The sequence below is a fragment of the Pongo pygmaeus genome, chromosome 17, assembly GCF_028885625.2.
Source record: "Pongo pygmaeus isolate AG05252 chromosome 17, NHGRI_mPonPyg2-v2.0_pri, whole genome shotgun sequence".
Classification (NCBI taxonomy): Eukaryota; Metazoa; Chordata; class Mammalia; order Primates; family Hominidae; genus Pongo; species Pongo pygmaeus.
In genome coordinates this window covers 77,051,943-77,076,128 of record NC_072390.2, presented here as the reverse complement: position 1 = coordinate 77,076,128, position 24,186 = coordinate 77,051,943, and the positions used below count along the sequence as shown (strand labels likewise).

At 34.6% G+C, this 24,186-nt stretch overlaps 1 protein-coding gene across 4 annotated transcripts in view; it reads left to right on the top strand.

The window, feature by feature from the left end:
* The window catches only part of PIGN (phosphatidylinositol glycan anchor biosynthesis class N), a 139,087-nt gene that overhangs the window by 49,455 nt on the left and 65,446 nt on the right, over positions 1-24,186 (top strand). For all 4 annotated transcript variants that reach the window (XM_054461285.2, XM_054461286.2, XM_054461287.2 and 1 more), the window contains one exon: positions 22,883-22,961. In XM_054461285.2, coding sequence (XP_054317260.2) covers positions 22,883-22,961 — 79 coding nt within the window. The remainder of the gene's footprint in view (positions 1-22,882; positions 22,962-24,186) is intronic.

Below are 24,186 nucleotides of genomic sequence, written 5' to 3'. Positions count from 1 at the left end.
GACAGAACTAATAGGATAGATGTATATGTGAAGGGGAGTTTATTAAGGAGTATTGACTCACATAATCACAAGGTGACGTCCCAGAATAGGCCGTCTGCAATATGAGGAGCAAGGAAGCCAGTCTGAGTCCCAAAACCTCAAAAGTAGGGAAGCTGACAGTGTAGCCTTCAGTCTGTGGTCAAAGGCCCAAGAGCCCCTAGCAAACCACTGGTGTAACTCCAAGAGTCCAAAAGCTGAAGAATTCAGAGTCTGATGTTCAAGGGCAGGCAGCATCCAGCGCAGGAGAAATATGAGGCTGGAAAACTCAGCAAGTCCGCTCATTCCACATTCTTCTGCCTGCTTTATTCTAGCAGTGCTGGCAGCTGATTACATGATGCCCACTTGAGGGTGGGTCTGCGTCTCCCATTCCACTGACTCAAAGGTTAATCTCCTTTGGAAACAATGTCACCGACACACCCAGGAACAATACTTTACATCCTTCAATCAAGCTGACACTCAATATTAACCATCATAGTAGGCAAAGAAGGAGCTGACTTTGGTGAGCAGCAGGTTTTGCTGTCCCAGGTCCAGGAAGATGTGTTTTCCTTGAATCAGGAAAGGGAAGATCTAGATCACAGACCTGGCTCTGCACTACTGACTGTATATGTGGGCTTGCATCTTTGAGGTTCACTTTCAATTAGCAAGGATTTTGCTATTGACCAATTAAATAGAAATTGTTTTATCTATGAATCTTAAGGATGTGATTGAATGACTTCATTGGAATTATTTTTGATAACTTTTGTTGCACTAGTGTGATATTCATAAATTAGCAAGGCGGCTGGGCACGGTGGCTCACGCCTATAATCCCAGCACTTTGGGAGGCTGAGGCGGGCGGATCACAAGGCCAGGAGTTTGAGACCAGCCTGGCCAATATGGTGAAACCCCGTCTCTACTAAAAATACAAAAATTAGCTGGGCATGGTGGCGGGCACCTGTAATCCCAGCTACTCAGGAGGCTGAGGCAGGAGAATCGCTTGAACCCGGGAGGCAGAGGTTGCAGTGAGCTGAGATAGCGCCACTGCACTCCAGCCTGGGCAACAGAGCGAGACTCCATCTCAAAAATAAAAGAAAGGCATAAATATTGTATTACCCTCTCAATAATGTGATTGTATACTTGAGTTTGTATGTGTGTATATATATGTGTATAGGAGAGTAAAAAGAAAATGAAATTAGGATTTTGCAAGTTACGATCATATAAAATTGGTTACCCTAAATATATCATTAGGATATTACGTTACTTAACATCTCTTATGCTAATTCTAATTTTCTTTTATTGTAGTATAGTAGAATTGAGATTTGTTAATGGAATTGCTTCTGAGGAATAGATAAATATTCATACCTTTTTCAAGAAATATTGATTGACTAGTATGTGTTTTGTGGATATAGCAGTGAACAGGATAGACAAAGGCTTTGCATTCATAGAGTTTATTTGTACAGTAGTGTTACAGGCAAACTATAACCAAATGAAGAAGTGAATAAGAAATACATTATCAATTCCTTTTTTTTTTTTTTGAGACAGAGTCTTGCGCTGTCACTCAGGCTGCGGTGCAGCGGCACAATCTCGGCTCACTGCAAGCTCCGCCTCCTGGGTTAACACTTCTCCTGCCTCAGCCTCCCGAGTAGCTGGGACTACAGGCACCTGCCACCACGCCTGGCTAATTTTTGTATTTTTAGTAGAGACGGGGTTTCACCATGTTAGCCAGGATGGTCTTGATCTCCTGACCTCGTGATCCGCCCACCTCGGCCTCCCAGAGTATCAATTCCTTTTATGAAGAAAATACACAGGCTGTTGAGAGTGAGAATAAGTGAGGGTTACTTTAGACCAGCCACTTTAGAAAGGCTGGTTAGGAGCCTGGCCAATGTGGTGAAGCCCTGTCTCTACCAAAAAATATAAAAATGAGCCAGGAATGGTGGCACCTGCTTGTAATCCCAGCTACTCGGGAGGCTGAGGTATGAGAATCACTTGAACCTGGGAGGCGGAGGTTGCAGTAGTGAGCCAAGATCCCACCACTGCACTCCAGCCTGGGCAACAGAGTGAGACCCTGTCTGGAAAAAAAAAAAAAAAAGAAAAAAAAGAAAAGACAAAAGAAAAAAAAGAAAGGCTAGTTAGGGAAGGACTCTTCAGCAAGGGTTCAGGTGCACACTGCTACCCCTTTTTCCACGTGGCATGGTAACTGATCATAGACTTCCCCTACTTTGATGTTCAGTGTCTGCCTGCACATACATATTTAAAGCCACTATGTCCTCTGGGGGTCTGGCGGGATGGCTGATTCCCATGTACTGGCTCACGCACTCTAGAGCGTAGTGACCAGCCCTGCCTGTAGACCTGTCTGGCTAAAAATCACCACTTGCTAAAAGCCTGCAATATGGCCAAAAGGATCTAAGATAACATGAGAAATGGACTCTTGAGGTCATCTGAAATTCAAGGAACAGAACCAAACCTAAAAACATTAAAATTCTCAGAAATATTTAAGAAACTATTGCATCCATAAAACAAAAGCAGCATTAACTTTGCAAAATGTGGAAAGGTACTAGATGCGTTAAAAATAACTTTTACATTTAATAAAATAAAATAAATATTTCGTAAGAAGAATGCAACAAAAAACTTAAATTGTATAAGAATAGTCCAAATGAGAGGCAGATTCTCCAAATTAGAATAGGAAGTGAGTAGACCTCAAACTAAATGAAATGAATTTTAAGTAATAGATGGATTGAGTAAGAAGCTGGAGGAAATTAAGGACATGATGTATACATAGAAAGCATACATTTCTTCATCTGCCCCCCCACCAAAAAAAACAATGACAATCAGAAACTTAAGGGAGAAAGAAACATTTCAAACTTTACAAGAAAGCATGCTTCAAATATAAAGCACCCTCAGATGTGGCATGATTTTGAACAGTTGCTAGGAGTGTGAGAAAGGGAATTCATTTGAACATTGTCATGTGGATCAAGGCTTTAAAGAAATAGATGAGAAAATCTAATTGTAGCATAAAACTTTGTTTTTCAGTGGACAGTATTTAAATAGTCGTGATGATATAAATATTGGTTTTCAGCTTTTAGAGTCAATCCTTGGACAAAGCAGGGAAGAATGAATTATGATTACAGAATAGAATTCAAATGTTAGCAGCCTTGAAAATGTACCAGTGCAGTTAACAGGTTGGAAGGCAGAGAGGGAAGGAAATGTACATGGAATAGTAGCGGTGCTATTGCTTCATGAAACAGAATATGGAGAATTTTATCTTTAGTTGAATTCGTCAGAGGTTTAGGTATTAGTTTTGTTTTGTCTTGTTTTGTTTGAGACTGACTCTCGTTCTGTTGCCCAGGCTGGAGTGCAGTGGCGCAATCTCAGCTCACTGCAACCTCTGTCTCGCGGGTTCAAGCGATTCTCCTGCCTCAGCCTCCTGAGTAGCTGGGATTACAAGCGTGTGCCACCACGCCCAGCTAGTTTTTGTATTTTTAGTAGAGACGGGGTTTCACCATGTTGGCTAGGCTGGTCTCGAACTCCTGACCTCGTGATCCACCCGCCTTGGCCTCCCAAAGTGCTGGGATTACAGGCGTGAGCCACCCCGCCCAGCCTTAGGTATTAGATTATGAAGTAACCAAGGTCACCAAAAGAGGAGGTAAAAATGTGATATAGCCAAATTGAGTGGGGAGGAAAGCCAGAGACAACAGGGGGTCAACAAAAAGTACCCCCAGTCATCAAGTCAAGAAAAAGTAAGAAGAACATGTTTTTAAAAAATGTAGGCAACTACCGGAATAACTAAAAACAAACACATGTAAAAGTTTTTGCTCTGGGTTGGTGAACTGAGAAATGAAAAAGAGTTATTATGCCCTTGTATAGTGTTTGATTTTTTAAAAATATGTGCATATATTGCTTTGATAAAACATATTTTTAAAAGTATGTTTATCAAAATAAATAGATAATCTAATCACTGGCAAAAATCAGTAGAATATGTAATTGGAAAAGGATACTATTCATAATAGAAATAAAATACCCAGCAGTAAAATAATGAGAAATGTATATTGTAAAGAAAACTATCAAATTTTATTAAGGACATAACAGACAATATATATAAACAAATGTTGGATAGTACTGTTCAATATTGTAGAAATGTCTGTCCTCTCCAAATTACTTACTGAATATGGTATTATAACAAAAGGATTTTTGTATAACTCAAAAACATAATTTTAAAATTTATATCAAAAATAAATTCTCGAGAATAGCTTAATTAGTTTTGAGAAAGAAGAACAAGATAAGAGATTTGCTCTGCTAGATAACAGAACACATTCTAAAGCTATTATAACTCTAAAAAATGTAATATTGATGCAGGCCAAACAAAGATTTAGCGGGACTGATTCATGAGTACATAAAGAGATAAGATTCACTTGTCTACAACATGCACCTTGACATATGATGGGGTTACATCCCTAAGTTGCAAATATTGTAAGTGCAAAATAGATTTAATACACCTAATCTACTGAACATCATAGCTTAGTCTAGCCTACCTTTAATGTGCTGAGAACACTTACATTAGCCTACAGTTGGTCAGAATCATCTAACATAAAGCCGACTGTATAATAAAGTATTGCATATCTCAAGTAATTTATTGAATACTGTCTTGAAAGTGAAAAACAAAATAATTATATGGGTACTCAAAGTATGCTTTCTACTGAATGCATATCACTTCCATGCTAGCTGAAAAATCCTAAGTCAAACTCTCATAAGTTTGGGACTATCTGTATATGGGATTTGGTTTTGACTAAAGGTGGTGTTTCAAATCAGTAGGAGAAAGATTTGTACTAAGAAAATTGACTATTCATTTGGAAAAAATAAGGCTAGCTCTTGTAACCTCATTTCATTCACAAAACTAAATTCTACATTGATTAAAGAACTAAATATTTAAAAATAAGTAAAAGTGTGAGGTCTATAAAATATAAAATTTAACAGTCATATGGAAAAGATATTAGCTAGCATCATAATCCGAATTTTATTTTATCATTTTTTTTTAATAGAGATGGGATCTCCCTATGTTGCCCAAGCTTATCTTGAACTCCTGGGTTCAAGTGATCTGCCTGCCTTGGCCTCCCAAAGTGCTGGGATTGCAGGCGTGAGCTACTGTGCCTGAGTGTAATCAGAATTTATTAATTATATTAGTTATATAAAATTGGAAAATATACCAGAACCAGGTGGAATACTAAATTGAAAATTATTTTTTAATCATTTAGGGAGATGTGAACCACAGAAATTATGTGTTAAATTATTTTTAAGAGTATTTACTTTCACCCATTAAAAATTTCATTCCTCCTTTGAGGTATTTTGAAATAGAATATTTGAGGGCATTGACTAAATGTTAGCTCTGCATTACAAGTCTTTAATGTTTGGTGTTATCAGAAAAAACAGTTATCACCATTTACTGAGTACCATCGACCCTTTATTTCTTTAGTCCAGTGGGTTTTTTCACATTAACATCATATGTTTCTTTTTAATCACTTTTATATATGCACATAATGTCAGCATGTCTTCTTAGAAACTATATCAAGTAAATGTTGGCCTATAAACATAAAAGATCAAAGAATACTGTTGTCACGCATGCTTTTAGCAAAAAAGATAACCCAGGTTCTTTTCACAAACTATTGTGTAATAGTCTTTCCTTTTGTATAAGCATCATTTTTTTTGTTCTTAGAAATATATTGTTCACTTGTCTGTTCTTAATTTGAGAAAATTCATCTAGGACATTGGCATCTGGAAATTCATAGTATCGAAATTTTCGTGACATGATTAATTTCACCAGCATTATTAGATTTTAGTTTAATAGTATCTTCACCATTTTTCCATTGTCTTGTTCAGTCTTTTCTAGCGTAGTTATGAGTAATTGGTGAATAATAAAATAATTCCTAGGGTAATGAAATAGCAAATGTTTCAGGACATAGGAAAAATAAAATTGCCAAGATTCTTTATCTTAGGCTTGTAAAAGGGTCTAACAGGGCCGTGTAGTAATTGCATATCCTATTTTTTTGCAAAAATAAGTATATTTTCTCTTTGATATTTTAAAGACCTCTAAAAAGAATAAAAGTCATAACACATCCATTCCAATAAATAGAACTGCTAAAAAAACCCCAAAAACCTAAAGCTAAAATTGGGTCCAGTAGACCCTGGTGATGGTATGCTGAAGGATGACCAGCAGGTGGAGCTACATGACCAGGAGAGGCATAAAAGGATTGCCCATCTGTAAAAGGAGGAAAAACACTTTATGTTTAAAATTGTATACTGTAGAGGCTGGAGTAAGACAAGAAATAATTTAAAAGAAAAAATGCCACAGAATAAGAAGAAAGCAAAAAAGATCTCTTAAGAGATATCTTAGTTCGGGGAAAAATACGGAATTGGGAAGGAGATATATACCTTGCCAATAGAAGCAAAAATATTTGTTACTTTTTTATTTGAAAATTATTATATAAATTTGGGAAACAAAGAAATCGTAACAAAAAACTATTTTCTACTAAAATGGCAACAGTATTTGGTTTCTCTAATAAAATTTGTTTCTTTTAGCTGGTAAGGGCCCTTCCCTTAGACCCAATTTAAATACTAGCTTGTATGTGAAACTTTCTACCAGTTTACCTATCTGATTTACTAATTATTTGTAAGAAATGTAATTTTCTGCTTCAAAACTGAAATTTATCTTTAAAAAAAAAACTTCTGTGCATCACATACCTACGTAGAAAAATATTATTCATTTATTCACTTATGACATGAAGGGTGATATGATTCTATATCATTGATCATGCTAAAGGAATGAAAATTATTCTAGAAATAAATTTTTATCCTGCTTTCTCTGTCTTTATACTCTTAAAATATTTTTCCCTTTAAATAGACATTCTAAAAAGGAATAGACAAGTATTACTAAAATATTAGGTCATGTGTATATGAAAGCAAAAAAAATGTAACAAAAATCAGAGTAAGAAAGGGCAGCATTTTAGGAGATCTTGTCCTCTAAACACTAGTTGACCCTGAATAATTGATAAAATTCTTGATAATCCTAAAATGTGGTTTACTTTATTCTATAGTATTAAGTAACCATGAAAAAAATGAATAGTAACAATTACAGCAAAGTAATGTGCACAGATTAAGACAACTCATTTCTCTTTTTTTTTAACTTAAACATGACATGTTTATAGATTCTTTAAAACTTGATATTTTCAATAAAAACAATTTAATCAATAAAGGAAATTTTTCCTCACAAATTACTATGTAGAATGTTGTATTTTAAACATGTTGCTTTTTAAGTTAATACTTCATTAGTTTATTCATATATGTAACTATGCATAGATTAAAGGGAAAATGCAAATTAATAGTAAAACCATCACTTTTCCTTGTGGGCAATCTGAATTTGGGCAGTTGATAGGAAGATATATTAGTTTTCTAGGGTTGCCATAACAAACTACCACAACCTACATGGCTTAGCATAACAGAAATACATTCTTTCACAGTTCTAGAGACTAAAGTCCAAAATTAAGACTAGGAGTCCAAAATCAAGGTGTCACCAGAACCATGCTCCCTCCAAAGGCTTAGAGAAGAATCTTCCCTTGCCTCTACCTAGCTTCTGGGGGCTGCAAGCAATCCTTGGTTTCCTTGGCTTGTAGCTTTATCATTCCATTCTCTATCTCTGTCATCAGTGGTCTTCTTCCTTGTGTCTCTGTCTCCAGATCTCCCTCTCAAGGACACCAGTCACTAGATTTAAAGGTCACCCTAATTTAGTATTAATGTGCTTTAGCTTGATGATGTCTACAAAGACACTATTTCAAAATCAGGTCACATTCCCGGATACCAGGGGTTAGGATCTTTTTGGGGGACACAATTTAACTCTCAACAGAAATTAATAGTTTATATTTGTCATCATTTCAGCCATTGCAGAGTAATTATCTTACAATGCTTCATTGGTTTACTTAACCAGTATTTATTGTTTTCCTACTGTGTCCCAGGCACTATACTGGATGTTAGAAAAGATAGACATAGTGCCTGCCCTTGTTGGACTCAAAGTCTAATGGGAACATATAGACAGTATAGCAAATGATACAGCGTGATAAGGGATAGTTCAATGTATTATGAGTGACTGTTTTTGTAAGAACAGTTGAGGAGCACCAAACCTACAGATGAGGGATGCAAATTTATAGGAAGTTAAACAAGACAACTTCAGTGAAGGCAGTGTTGGAAAGAGAACTTTTGATTTGTTGATACCTCAGAGAGCAGCTGAGATGGAGACGCAAGAAGTCTTTAGCTCAACGCCCTTCTGAGGTAGTAACAGCCAATATACCAGCTTTCATTAACTTGACACTAATTGCTATGGGCTGCAGTGGGTCTGAGACAGCTAAGAATGTGGACTTAAGGTGGGAAAGTATGGCAGTGATGTGCTAGCAAGAGGCTCAGCTCTCTGAGAGAGTGAAAGACTCCCATTAATAGCCTTTGCCAATTTCATTGGTATAAATACGCTCACTATGATCAATCTCAAGCTACCAAGGATGATGCGACTACAGAAAGGGAAGAGTTGTACACCATCTGCTCTTGGGAGCTGGTGTGAGCAGCCCTCAGCATGCCACTGAGGGAGGGAGAGAAGGGAGTAAGGAATTGAGGCAAGGGGAGAGAAAGCCAGGTGTTGAGAGCTAATAGAAAGTGCTTTCCAATGTTGGCTTTGCATTGTCCTTGGAAGGGAATTTTGCAGGGAGTGGGGAGATCTGCATTTCCAGTGAAACATCTTTGTGTACTTATATTTTAATATTTCTTTATGATGACTTCTTATTTTAAAGCCAAATAGAAGAAATTTAATAGTTGTTTTTTGCCTTACATTTTTCATGTTAAATATATTAAAGAAAATGTATTTTAGCTAAGGGACAATAGATGCAAATGCAATAATAAAATATTATAGCTATCTAGAAATAATGGGCTTATAGAATTTAATGAATATTTTAAACATTTTATTAAAATATTTTAATGACTCAAAACCCACTTTGGTAATGTGAAAACAAAGGATAATTTTTTTCCTCGTATCAACCTAAATGAACTCTTCTACCTTTTTTTCTTTTCTTTTTGTCTTGATCTCCGTGGCTGCATGTGAGTATCCAGCTGTGCCCTGAGCTAACACTGTTATCTATGCAGTGATTCTGGAGTTGGGTACTTTTTCCTCCTGATCTCTTATGGACCCCATCTGTTCTAAAGTTCCTTGTTTAAATGTAAAATACCTTCCGTGGCCTAGTGGTTTTAATTATGTTACTAGCTCTGTGGTCTGATCATTTAGGAGTTTCTTTGGCATTCCTCCTGGCTGGCCTCCAGCCATTTCTTTGTTTATACTTTTTACCACGAGCAAATCTCATCATCTCCAAAGATGATTTCTCTGAAAGCCCTCAGTTTGTCACACCAGTCACAAGTATCTGTAAGGAGGGGAAGAAAATAATCAAATCCTTTTCCCCAAGTTTGAAATTCAGGAATTTTATATATTTTTTTGCTAATGTCATGAATAGTATAGTGATTTTTAAATGTATAGTTGTTTTATGTATGATATTTTTAAATTCAGGAATAATTCTTGTGGGAATTATAAGATGTTTTTGACATTATAAAAGTGGGAATAAAAAATATTTTAGAAGATGAATATCCTAAACCAAGAGTTAGAAAATTTCATAAGGATTTTTTTATAAGTTTGTTGGTATGTTTTCCATGTGTAGTTTCCCATGCATTTTCTTGTTGGGAAAATAGCACCATGTATTTTTAATTGCCATTTCCATCATCAGTCCCATCTTCTCCTTCCACTATTATGTATGTTTGTTATGGCCTGGATAATTGGAGTAAGCAAAATGCCACAGGATATAGGTCCCAGCTACTCAGGAGGCTGATATGGGAGGATCTCTTGAGCCAGGGAGGTCAAGGCTCCAGTGAACCTCAATCACACCACTGCATTCCAGTCTGGGGGAAGATGCAATGCCTCGTCTCAAAAAAAAACACCCAAAAAAAAACCCCCCAAAAAACCAGACTGTTGCAGTTGTTCAAGCAAATGATGAGGTCTTACACCATTGCTTTCCTCATGACTACCCATTCACAGTTATTATGTACTTAGTGTATGCAAGGCACTGTTTTAAATAATTTATCAGTGTTCACTCATTTAATTCCTAAAACAGCCTGATATGGCGGGTACTGTTATTACAGATACTTCAGCTGCAGTGGTTTAACTTAGGATTTTTCGACTTTATGATGGTGTGAAAGCTATACGCATTCAATAGAAACCATACTTCAGCAACAGTATTCAATAAATTACATGAGATATTCAGCACTTCAGTATAAAACAAGCTTTGTGTTAGATAATTTTGTCAAACTGTAGCCTGATGTAAATATTCTGAGTACATTTAAGATAGGCTAGGTTAAGCTATGATGTTTGGTTGGTTAGGTGTAAATGGAAATTGACAAGATATTTTCAACTTATGATGGGTTTATTGGGATGTAGCCTCATCTTAAGTTGAGGAGCACCTGTATCTCATTTTCACATGAGGAAATTGAATCAGAAAGATACTTCCCCCAAATAACAGAATTAGTAAACATTGAAGCTAAGATGGAACCCAGGCAGTCTGGCACAGAATCTGTCACTAACCAGAGTAAGATTTATCCTTCCCAGTGTCCTCCGTGAGAAATACTGCTTTAAGATTGACAAGATAGGAAGGGAAGGAAGTTAGGGATTTAAGGTACAATGGAAGTTGAATCATTAAGCCCTAGGCAATGGCCAGGGGTAAGGGAAAGGGGAAGTGTTGAAGTGTGAAATTCCCTGTTTTGAGAGATGTTGGACATATATTATGATTGACTGAACTGCTGCTCATAGGAGGAGGTCAGGTTCAGTTGCGGATCTGCTGAGTTTGAGCTGTCTGTAGAACAGCATCATGGTGTGACTCTATAGACAATCGGAAATCTGAGTCTAAAGCTCAGGAGCAGGAATCGAGCTCTAAACATCGATTTTGGAAATTATCCATACCCTAGTATTAATTGATGCTGTGAGGCTGGGTGAAATCCCTCAGTTAAGGATACTAGAGGCTGGAATATTGGGCAAGGACAGAGAGAAAGCATAAGAAGTGCTAATATTGTTTTTCCCTGTTTTTACATTTTGTAAAATAGATTTTCAATACGTGATGAAACTGGGATGCAGAGACTTTAAAAAGTTCACATGAAGCTTTTAAGCACATATAAGCATTTCATTACAGTGATTTTTATGTTCCTTGATCATAGTTTACACTAGTTCTTTTGCTCCAGCCTAATAAATCACTCAGCACCTGTAATATAAAATGATATTTTCTGTGGTAAAATTTTAGAAAAATGACATAAACTTGTCAGTTTGCAGACACTATAGTGTTTACCATGAATTCATGACATCAATATTTAGTTTATCTGGCAGAATGTAGAAAAATGTATTAATCACTAGAAAGCATAATAATTATTATTTAAATGTTATATATGTTGAAAGAATCTTAGGACAAACAGGTGAAGTCTTATGGTATTTTGTGATATATGTAATAATATTTTTGAAACTGCTTTTGTTTGTTAATAAAAATAGAAATTGCGTGGACCAAAAACAGATACAATGACTGATCCAGATACTCTTGTTTTCAGGTTTTTTTCTCATGCTGTTTTAATTGTAAACTGTTATAAAATTGGGTTACTAAAACCCTTGATGGGTTCTAGTAATCACCAACTAGTAAGTCATAAAACTTTTAAAACTTACTGTATTTCAGAATTGTTATTCAGATTTTCCAAATTATTCTTTGTGAGTTATGTATGATGTCATGAAAACACTGATTTTTGTGTTTTTCATTTGTATTTTAAAATATTTAGTTATTTTAGTTTTATAGCTTTATTTAACATCCCATTTTAAAGCAAGACTTAAAAAAGTTTTTTCGTAATAGAATATACACCGAACACAACCTTAGTATTTATTAAAGAAAAACAAATTCAAGTTAGACATACTTTTTTCCATTTTTGAAATTAGCAAAAAAGATTTTTATATGATTATGTTGCTAAATGGACACAAATTGCTGTTGTAGTGTACACGTATATAATCACTCTTTTGGAGAGTAAATTCCACATTGTAAAGAACCTTAAAGTATTTAAAATCTTTAACCAAGCAATTCCATCGTGTGATACAGAACTTCAGGAAGTGAATGTGAAAAAGTCTTTGCCCCAAGGTATTCATCCTAGGATTGCTTATAATCAAAAAAATGGAAAACCACATAACTGAACAATAATAACATGTCTACTAGAAGGACTATGCAACCATTAAATGTTCTGTTTTCAGGTTCTAATATGTCTTAGAATAATGTTTATAATATAATCATCAACAAAATGCAACTTACAAAGTTACACATTTGGTATGATTACAACTACATTAAAAATTCATGTATGTGTATATATACACATATATATACATATGTGTATATTTATACACACATACGTGTGTGTGTGTGTGTGTGTATATATAAAGGGAATTTAACAAAAAATGCTAACATTAGTAAGATATGTGCTCTGGCAGTGATTTTTATTTTTTACTCATGCTTTTTTGTATTTAACTATTAAAAATAATTACATGTTTTTTGATGAGAAAAATATTTTTATAAGAGAAGTATTTCTGTAGTTTATGGTTTTCTGAAATAGATTTACATAAAGGCACATAATGAGACATAAAGTTTTTTAGCAAAAAAAATAGGCAAAATGTAAAATAAATTTTGTCTGTTTTCCCATACGCACGCATTGAAAGGAAACACAACAAAAATTTCAAAGCATGTTGGAGAAAGCCCTAAGGCATATGATGTCTGGTATTTGAAGAAGTGCAGGAAAGAGCAAAAGAGAGGAATGGGCAGGGGCCATATCTCTCCTCATAGGCAGGTTTAGCATTTGTACCTTGTCCTCAAAGTAGTGGATTTTAAGGCATGGTTAGATTTGCATTGTACACATATCATTCACAGGTACCTGTGAGTTGTGGGAAGCAGGTTTTCCTCCACTTTATAGGTAATAAACCTAAAACTCCCAAGTCCTTAGTTACCTGGCTAGTGAGATTTACAGCTAAAACTTGAATCTAGACAGTCTCTCTCCTAATCTGGTGTTTTTTTTGCCATTCCTTCTGCCTCAAATGCTATGTAATTTAGTACCTTTATGTTTTTAAAGGGAATGCCATCAGATCTTTTGGTAAATTAGTAAATTTAGTGAAATTTGGTAAGTATTCTTTTAAGCAGATTTAGATCACATGTATAGTTCAGTAATATAGTAAATAATGGTATTTCTGTGGAATGCTTGGTCTACTAGTGTTGCTATGGTTTATTTAATCATTTTTCTCAAAATCTGATCTTAATGGCAGCTCATTATATAGACATAGTAAGTTTTTATTGTTAAGAAGTTATTCCATTTCTGAATAAGGAGCTGTCAGGGAGGTAAGCCAACAAGTTTAGTGTCATAACACCTTTGTGAAAATTTGAGTGTTTCAGTCTCTCTATATGATGCTTCATGCATTAGGGCTCATAATTAGTTCATAAAAGTAGAATTTTAAGAAACCTTTTCTATACAGTTTTGTCTCACTTTTTTTTTTCACTTTTATAGTAACAAAAGATATAATGAGTTATAACGTGACAAAATTAGTGGATCTCCTTCTTCTCTGGCCTTCCAAGTTTCCTATTGTCTGCATTCAAGTATCCTTCCCTATTCCTCATTATGCCAACTAATTTTCCTAACATAGGAACCAAACATTCAGTTAATATTTTAGATGCCCCTTACTAGTCAAACTCTCCCTTAATATCTAAAATTCAAAAACTGAATAGATTTGGATAATACCATATTTTCTTGTTAAACTAACTTGGTATCAGACTCTTACTATCTTAATTCAAAAGGTGAAATGAATTGGATATTCATTGTACAACTGCTTTCTAATATCTTTCAGTTTCCTCACTCTTATTTTCATCCTGATTTTAGGAAGTCCATTTGGTCTATGGAATAAATGGTAATATTCTTTGAAAGTTCTTATCAGCAAATTAATATCATGATAGGTTTTTTTCAGCCATTTAGTTCTTAGTGTGCCTTCTTTTTCACTCAAGACATAGTTTGTTTTTTCTCATCAGTAGACAGTATGTTTTTATTATCCTCATTTTCCATCATCTTGTAGGCATTTAAGTGCAGATTTGATCACTTATGTAACTTTTCAGCAATTATTAAGGCTTTAAGAATTTTTTTCTATTATAGTCTTTAATTTTTTAAAATTTCATTTTTAGAAAGAGGGTCTCACTCTGTTGCCCAGGCTGCAGTATAGTGGCCCAGTCATGGCTCACTGGAGCAATGACCTCCTGGGCTCAAGCTGTCTGTCCTCCTGCCTCAGCCTTCTGACTAGCTAGGACAACAGGTGAGCAACACCATGCTTGGCTAATGTTGCCAAGGCTAGTCTCGAGCTCCTGGCCTCAAGCAATCCTTCTGTCTTGGCCTCCCAAAGTACTAAGTGCCTGAGTCACTGCACCCAGCCTCTATTATGGTCATTTTTGTTAATCAAAAATTTACATTCCATTGCTGGCTTATTCTTTATAAGGGCATGAGAGTTAATTAATACTGCAAATATCCCAGAGACTTTATAGATGAATAATTTATCATTATTATACTATATTATATCTAAAACTTGTATTATTTTGGAAAAAGAAGAAAGATAGGTCTAGAGGGAACTGGAAAGAATCTAAACTCTTTGGTGTCGATGTTTAAACTTCTTTCTTGAAAACATATTCTCTGAACAAAGATTCTTGTACCAAGTAAATCAATTTACTTTTCAGAAGTAAGAATAACTAATCAGAGTCTTTTTTATTAGCATCTGAGAACATATTTTCATTCCAGAAGTCTTCTCTTCACCATATTAAGTTATGTAGTTCCTTCAGCCTTTCCTTAGGTAAAGTTAATTTTCAGCCCTGTATTTGATCTTGCTGCTAATCTGAATCCACTCCAGATGTCCTTGTCGCTGTTTGTGCTATCAACCTAAAAGCAAGGAAGTGCTAGGCATATGCATTCATTAAGAGGGAACTGATAAAAATTTGCTATTGGATTCTGAATGTTATAAAAGAAATATTAATTGAAATAAAAATAATATAAGGAAGTTAAGTAGAAATTTAGCTTATATGAGTAATCTAGGAATTTTAGTTTGAAAATTTTCTTTGTAAAATTGATACATTATGTACATACTTTAGGGGTACATGATACATTCATATAATCAAATCAGGGAGATTTGGATGTCCATTACCTTAAATAGTTATCTTTTCTGTACACCAGGAACTTTTTAATTATTCTGTTCCAGCTATTTTGAAATGTATAATAGATTAATGTTAACCATAGTCATCCTACTGCTCTATTGAACACCAGGTCTTATTTCTCCTATCAAACTGTGTTATTTATACCCATTAATCCGCCTCTCTTCGTTGCCTTCTCCCCTCTACTTTTCTAACCTCTGGTAACCACCAGTCTGCTCTCTGCTCCTTGTGTACTGTTGGTGGGAATGTAAATTAGTACAACCACCATGGAAGACAGTTTGGAGGTTCCTCAAAAAACTAAATATAGAACTACCATATGATCCAACAATTCCACTACTAGGTATATATATATCTAAAAGAAAGGAAATCAATATATTGAGGAGATAATCTGCACTCCTGTGTTTATTGCAGTACTACTCACAGTAGCTAAAATATGGAATCAATCTAAGTGCCCATCAGTAGATTAAGGGATAAAGAAAATATGGTATATATACATGATGCAATATTATTCATTCATAAAAAAGGAATAAAATCCTGTCACTGGCAGCAACATGGGTGGAACTGGAGATCATTATGTTAAATGAAATAAGAGTGACACAGAAAGACAAATTTTAGATGTTCTCACTCATATGTGGGAGCTAAAAAAGTAGATAGGAAATGTTCTTACCATCCATTCAGATAAATAGAATTCCCTGCAAAAGGTTATGCCCTTCAGAAATAGAAACTTTTCTGCATCATGGAATAATTTATGTGTTAATTCATGTATAACAATAAAATATTCAATATTTATTGAATAATATTCAATAGATTATCAGCTTTTAGTGATAAAAATGTGTAAAGTGCTTGGATTTATTTCCTGAATAAGGTTTAGAATGGGAATTTTTTTACCTCCATGGTTTGATGGGTGAATTCTGAGGTCTGGGCACAGGAAGTGTGATGCCAACTCTCTATGTGACTTACTAGAACAACTTTTCGTAAGACTAAAATGACACTGCTGGCTGCTATTGTAGCCTTTTCTTCTTCAGAAATATCCCTGGCTTTCTATTGTGCCTTACATCATCTCTCAGCATTACCTTAGTCTTTGCATTCTAGTGTGTCATTGGCAAATGCCCTTGCCAATGCCCTAACCCTATCTTAAGACTTTTGCCTTAAAGTCAGTGCCTTGACTTGTGTTAGTATGATGACAGCAGCATTGTTTGTATTTGTGTGTTATGTCTTTTCTCATATCCTTTCACTTTTAACATTTTGATGTTCTTATATTTAAGGTATGTCTTCTGTAAGTAGCACATAATTGACTTTGTTGTTTTTGTTTTTTTATCCAGTATTCTACTTTTTTTCTTTTAGTTGTTTTCTGACCATTTATACTTACTATAATAACTGATATATTTGGGTTTGTTTTCTATTTATCCCATCTGTTTTATGTTCCTTTTTCTGTTTTATTTTGTTTTTTGCAGGATAAATTAACTATTTTAAATTATTTTAATTTTCCAGCCCTCCCCTGCCAACATATTGGCTTGTTATTTATACATCCTTTTAATGGTTATGTTACAGATTATGACAAGCATTTTGGGCTCATTATTAGTTTAATATAAATTAATGTAAATTAACTTTAAATAACTTTCATACCTTTGATGTTATTGTTATATATTTTAATTATAAATATATTGCTACATTTCAACTTTTTGCCTTGTATTATCAACATTTATTTAGATTTACTCATATATTCACTGTGCCTTTTGCTCTTCATTCCTTTCCACATTTCTGTATTTCTTGTCTATGATATGACATTTCTTTTCAAGGGTATTTGCCAATGAAAGATATTTTTCTGTTGTTATTTGTTTGAAAATTCATTATTTTACCTTTACTTTTCAAACATCTTTTCAAGTGAAATTCTAGATTGTCAGTTATTTTCTTTCAGCAACTTAAAGATGTCATTCCATCATTCCTGTTCAGCAACCAACTGTTTTAATGTCATTTGTTTGAAGGCAATTTGTCCCCTTCCCCTTCCCCTTCCCCCAGCTGCTTTTAAGATTTTCTCTTTGACTGGTTTTCGGCAGTTTTACTGCCCTGTCCATATACATGGTTTTCTTTGTAGTTATTTTGCTTGGGGTTTGTAGATGTTCTTAAATCTGTGGATTAGTATCTTTCATTAGTTTTGTAAAGTTCTTGGCCTTTATCTTATCAGATGTTGCTTCTGCCATATTCCATCTCTCCGTCTCTGGGATTCCAATTACATTCATATTAGACCTGTTTCATCATGACTCGCATTCTATTTGTATAATCTTTTTAGTATTTTTCTGTCTTTTTTGCTCTTCAAGCTTCAGGCAAGTTATTTTCTTTTCTTTTTACTTTTTCTTTCTTTCTTTCTTTCTTTTTTTTTTTTTTTTGAGACAGAGTCTCACTGTGTTGCCCAGGCTGGAGTGCAGTGTCACCATCTTGGCTCACTGCAACCTGTGCCTCTCAGGTTCAAGCGATTCTCCTGCCTCAACCTCCTGAGTAGCTGGGTTTAAAGGCACGCACCACCACACCCGGCTAAGTTTTGTACTTTTAGTAGAGACTGGGTTTCACCATGTTGGCCAGGCTGGTCTCAAACTCCTGACCTCAAGTGATCTGCCCACCTTGGCCTCCCAAAGTGTTGGGATTACAGGCATGAGCCATTGCACCCAGCCCAGGCAAGATATTTTCTACTGATTCTGTCAAGAGTTACACCAGATTTCTCTTCTGTTGTGTCTAGATTGCTGTTATTGAGTTCTTAATTTCAGTTTTTAAATGCTTTTAAATTCTAGAACTTCCATTTTGATTATGAAAAAAATAGATTCTGTTATTTGGTACAATTTTCTGTCTTGTCTTCTTGACATTATTAACCATAATTATTTTAGCATCTGTACCTGATAATACCAATAACCAAATCATTTGTGAGTTTGTTTCTATTTTTTTTTTCAATTGGTCTTGTTTGTTAAGTCTGGTAGTTTTTAAATGAATCCTTATCTTTATATATTAAAATTTTAGAATCTCTGGATTATCTCATTTTTCTCCAGAGAGGTTTTACTTTATCCTCTGATGGCCACAAAGAGTAGTGGCTGACTCAAGGCTGTGCTGCGATTTTGAGCCTCCTTTGACCTCTGGTTTGTCTCTGTTCTTAGAGTGTAGTATCTCAGGGATCCCAATACAGACCTTGTATTATCTAGAACCTTTCTTCTCTGGTGATCACTGAATACCAATTTTTGTCTCTTGTACATCTTGAGACTACAAAAACTTCTGTCTGCTTTTCAGGGGCATTCTTCTTAGCTTCTTGTCCTCTTGTTCTATACAAATCAGTGTCAGACTTACCTTTTTTTTTCACCTCTTTTCTCACCAAGACTTGGCCTTTCTTTCTTTACCTGAGTTGTCTGAATAATATAGTATAATATAATATTTCTTTCTTATAAAAGCTCTTTCTCTCACTCTTCTTAAGATTTCACCTCAGAATATTGTTAGTTTAAAATTCCAGATGCACTTTTAAAATGTCTTTCTTAAAAAATCCACAATGAAAATGTATATTATTTTCTTATTTTTCTTCCTTTTTAGGTCCTCAAGTTCTGGCTGCATTAGCAGCTAAAAACTTTAATTTTTATCCCTCCAGTCTTCCAAGATTGCCAAAGACTCTTGGATTCTCTACTTCCTGGCAGCAGCTATATCCCCGAATTCTCAGCCTTTTGCTTTGTGCCAAGAATAAGAATGGTAGATTCCCTCAAAGATACAGTTTGTAGAATTTTGGACTACTTCCCTGTTGTTTCCTTCTCTCTAGGATCGTAGCCTTTCATTACTTGATTGTTTTGGTACCTTCAAATTTATTTTATTGGGCTTTCTAGCTGTTCTTGGTGGGAGCATTGCTATGCCCAAAGCTTCTCTGGCATAACCAGAAGCTATGGTTAAATCTTAGTGTTCTAATCATTTTATTTAAAAGTGTTAATGAACAAGTAATGCATGCACACAATAAAATTTATACAAACAATAATAAAAAGTCACTTTTCCTCCTGTGTTCCAGTCTTATAGTCTTTTTCTTTGAAGGCAAAGTTGCAGTTTATTATGTATTTATCTATCTATCTATATCATGTATACATATATACAGGAATACAATCTAAATAATATCCAATAATATCCAAAAGAAAGGAAATCAATATATTGAAGAGATAATCTGTACTCCTATGTTTATTGCAGTACTACTTGCAGTAGCTAAAATATGGAATCAATCCAAGTGCCCATCAGTGGATTAAGGGATAAACAAAATATGGTATATATACATGACACAATATTATTCATTCATAAAAAAGAATGAAATCCTGTCATTTGCAGCAACATGGGTGGAACTGGAGATCATTATGTTAAGTGAAATAAGGCCGCCACAGAAAGACAAATTTTACATGTTCTCGCTCATATGTGGGAGCTAAAAAATATAGCTTTGATGAAGTAGACAAGAATTGATAGAATAGAATTGATGAAGTAGACAAGAATACATATGTATACATGATATATGTATATCCTTCTTGTTATATTTCAAGTTTTATTTATAAAATATTTCAAACATGCTGAAAAGAATAGAGGATATAATAAAAATTGTTGTACCCACAACTCAGGTTTAAGAAAATGTGAACATTTTACCATATTTAGATTCTTTTTTTGGGGGGGGATGGGGAATAAAATGGTGTAATACACTTCAATCCCTATTTTAAAAATGTATTTTATTTAACAATTCTTTCTTCCATTTAGTTTGGTTTTCAGGATTTATCCATGTTTATATGTGTAGATCTCCCTTGTTCATTTTAGTTCATATATGGCATTCCTTTAATTACTCCCCTGCCAACCCCCATTTATTTTGTTGTTATTTGGTTTTGTTTACATAAATCTGAACATATTGTACTCTATATTCTAGACTTTATATTTCTTACAAAACCTCTTTATGTTTAAAGTACAGATACCAAGAAAATTTACTTATATCCCCTCTCAATTTGATGGAAAACTAAAAATAAAACTTGTATTTGGGGACAAGTGTATGAGAGTCTTTAATGTCATGGTGATACAGTGAGGCTTGTATAGAACATTTGGTGAATTCCAGATATGTTGCAAATCTTTGATATGTCTACCTTTCGCATGTCCCAAGTTTTATAAATAGTGCATTTAGGAAAAATTTATAAATTACCCTGACTCCTGTTTCTTTACCTTAATACTTCCAATATAATATAACATAACATAATATATAATGTAAATATTTCTCCTTGAGAATTTTTTTCTCTCATTCTTCATAAGACTTCACTTAACAGAATGTCTGTTAAATTAGCTTAAGTAATTTAGCTTCAGACAAGCTTTTTTTTCTTTCTTTTTATTTAAAATTTTAGGTACATTACAAATGGCAATGTATGTTAGTCTCTTATTTTTCTTCCTTTTTTAGGTCTGCAATATTTTGATAGCATTGTATTCAAGATTTATTGATTCATTTTATGTGCTTTAGCACTTTGCTAAGTATTATTGTGGATATTAATGGAATATAAGACATTATCTTGGCCCACATGGAGGTTAAAATTTAATTGAAGAGAAATAAACTGATCATTAGACCACTAACTGAAGTGCTAATGATGTGAAGTGAGATTTGGAGTAGACCATAAAGGATGATGAATATTTGATTTTAGAAAGCAAAGAGGGGAAGATCTTTATGATACCAGATAGGTGAAGCTTGAAGAGTTTCACCATTATGCAGCTGAGGGTACACATTTGCGATAATGGGAAATTAAGTGAAATAGCAGCAGAGGGTCATCAATAGTCCAGGAAGATTAGAATTGATGAAGTAGACAGTGAGAGGCCCATATCAATTGTAAGTAAGGGGATGCAATCAGTATTTTAGGAAGCTGAGTGGATCAGAGCAAGAGGAAGGAGGCCAACTAGAAAGCTTTTATGGAAATTTGGGAAATTCAACCTAGATATAGCCTTCCAAAAAATGCCTATGCACTTTGGCACAGTAATTGCTATACTAAGGCTTCTGGGAAAACACTTCAAAATGTATGGTGTCTGAAGGGACAGAGAACTGGATCAAAGCAACATTTTAAAGTAACTTGTTTTTCTTTCATATGTTTTTGCCTTGTGGCACCTTTTCCCTCCAAATCCCGGTGAGTCCAGTGGTGGGGAATTTTCCTGCAGTCTGCAACATGAGAACCCAGTGTGGTTGGGTTCCCCTGAGTTGGAATATCTGGGAGCTCTTAGAGTAGGCACATATCCTCTTTTTATTTTTTGTAGAAATGAGGTCTTGCTTTGTTGCCCAAGCTGGTCTCGAACGCCTGACCTCTAGTGGTCCTCCTACCTCGGTCTCCCAAAGTGCTGGGACTACAAGCATGAACCACTGTCCCAAGCCAAAGCACAGATCCTTAATCAGAGTATCCCATAGAACTCTGAGAGAGTTCATAGATAAGCTTCTGGGTTTATGAATTTTCTGAAATTATATTTTAAATTTTGGATTATGTACATTTTCTAGACAAGAGTTTCAGATTCTGAAAAAAGTCTCTGACCCTCCCCCCTCCCAAATTAATAATGACTGCTTAAAAGATTTACTTTGTACAAGTCTCAGTCCTATCTCTTCAGAGACTGCTTGAGCCAAGTAGAAAGAAGATAAGTGATTATATTATGTCGACCCATGTGCAATTGCCAATATTTAATTTAGTAGTTTTTGGCCTATGAAACATCAATTTCATGTGATCCAACCTAATATAGCCTTAAATAACTTTGCATGCATTTTTAAAATGTAAAGGCATTCATTTTAGACATGTAGGTTTTAGTTAAGCAGCATATATTCAAATTTGAATTTAAATATATCGATTTATTTCATTAAGGCAATTAAATTCTGGTTATATTTCCTCAATTTCCACATTCCATAAATTTAATGACTTTTGTTTTATATAGTTTCGGGTTATGCAGTATTTTTTAGGGGTATTTCTCTTGTTAACAGGATAGGGAAATGGTGGAAAGAGAAATGAAAGAGGAACCAAGAAGGTATACGATATAGTATAAAAATAGCAAATAGATCCAAATTATTCATTAACTTCCAATGGTGGTTAGGCTCTGCCTGGAGCTCTTTGATAATGATAATTCTCAGGCCCTGTTTGGCTCAGGGATAAAAAGAACATTGATGGATCTGTCCTCAGTCATGTGAAGTCTGCCGTGAGCACAGGACAACTGAGTGGCAGAGATCATGCCATACATTTGGTGTTCTGCTAATTACTTCCATTTAATCAGAATTTCTTTGTAAGCCAGAGTATTACATTTCTTCAGAATGACGGATTATATGACTTTCATAAGTGTAGTTTGGCATTTGAAACTTCGAGTCAAGAAAACCAAATTTAACTATAAGCTATTTCTTGGAAGACTTCAGAGAACCAACAGCAATTCAGGTTTTTTTCTTTTATTTTTGTTTTGTTTTGTTTGCTGTTTTGTAATTTTCACTACCTTTTTTTTTTTAATTAAGGGGAAAAAAGAAACATATACTTGGAATGAGGAAACCCTTTAAACCTATTCTTTTTTTTTAAATATAGACTGCTTTCTGATTCCAAACAGTTCAACATTTTAAGAAAAGCAAGATCTTATATAAAACACAGAAAGTTTGACGAAGTGGTAAGTATACTGGCCTTATAGACATAAATAGCTGATTATCATTTTGGGGATGGGGAGGAGAAAAATATGGCAATGGAGAGCAAAGTAGGCAGGCCAGGGAGCTTTCTTGAGCCCTCAAGGAAGGATTGCATTTCCTGAGTAGCTGCTTTAGCAATGGACAGATCTCTCTTATTTCAACTAATATTATGGGTAAAATTTTTTTTTTTTTTGAGACAGAGTCTCGCTGTTGCCCAGGCTGGAGTGCAGTGGCGCAATCTCAGCTCACTGCAACCTCCGCCTCCCAGGTTCAAGCAGTCCTCCTGCCTCAGCCTTCTGAGTAGCTGGGATTACAGGCATGCGCCACAACGCCCAGCTAGTTTTTGTATTTTTAGTAAAGATGGGGTTTTGCCATGTTGGCCAGGCTGGTCTCGAACTTCTGACATCAGGTGACCCACCTGCCTTGGCTTCCCAAAGTGCTGGGATTACAGGCATAAGCCACCGCACCCAGCCCACATTTTTTTAGGTTAGCATTAGAAATGAACTATTACCATTTTTTAAAATGAGAAAATAGATGTCAAGTTTGTGTCACCCTACTTAATGTATAATATTTTAGAATGCTATATGTTTGCCACTTGGAATTATCTATACATTATTAAAAGTCTAATGATTCATGTTGAAATTTTGACTCTTCCAAACTCCTATCTCACTGTTTTTCATTAATTTTTCCTTGTTAAATGGTCATTTAATTTTAAAGTAGAAAAGAATTGTTTTCATTTCTAAAATTGCCTAAATAATTGCCAATCCAGTCATTTCTAATGCTTTTTTTGATGATTTTAAAATGATAAGCTATTCTTCTCCTGTAAAATATTAAGCTACTTAATGATGTTTTATAACTGATTTGAGTAATCTCATATGAGAAAATAAAAAATATAAATATGGCCATTTTCATGATTTGGGACCTATATTAGAGAGCCTTCATTTCTTTTATGAGTTGTCTGAAGATCATTTCCACAAACACACGTATACAACACAAATAGTTTACATTTAAAATGCCCTTTCTTATTAAGATTAAAAAGTTCATTTTATTCCGAATTTTTCTCATACTTTAAAAGAAGATTCTGGAACAATTAAAATCTATTCTTAATCCATCATCTACAGTTATTCGCTAATTTTAATACAACAGTTTGGCTGTTAGGAATTTAAAATTTTCCTTTCTTTAAAATGTAGGTTTTCTTATTATTTCTGT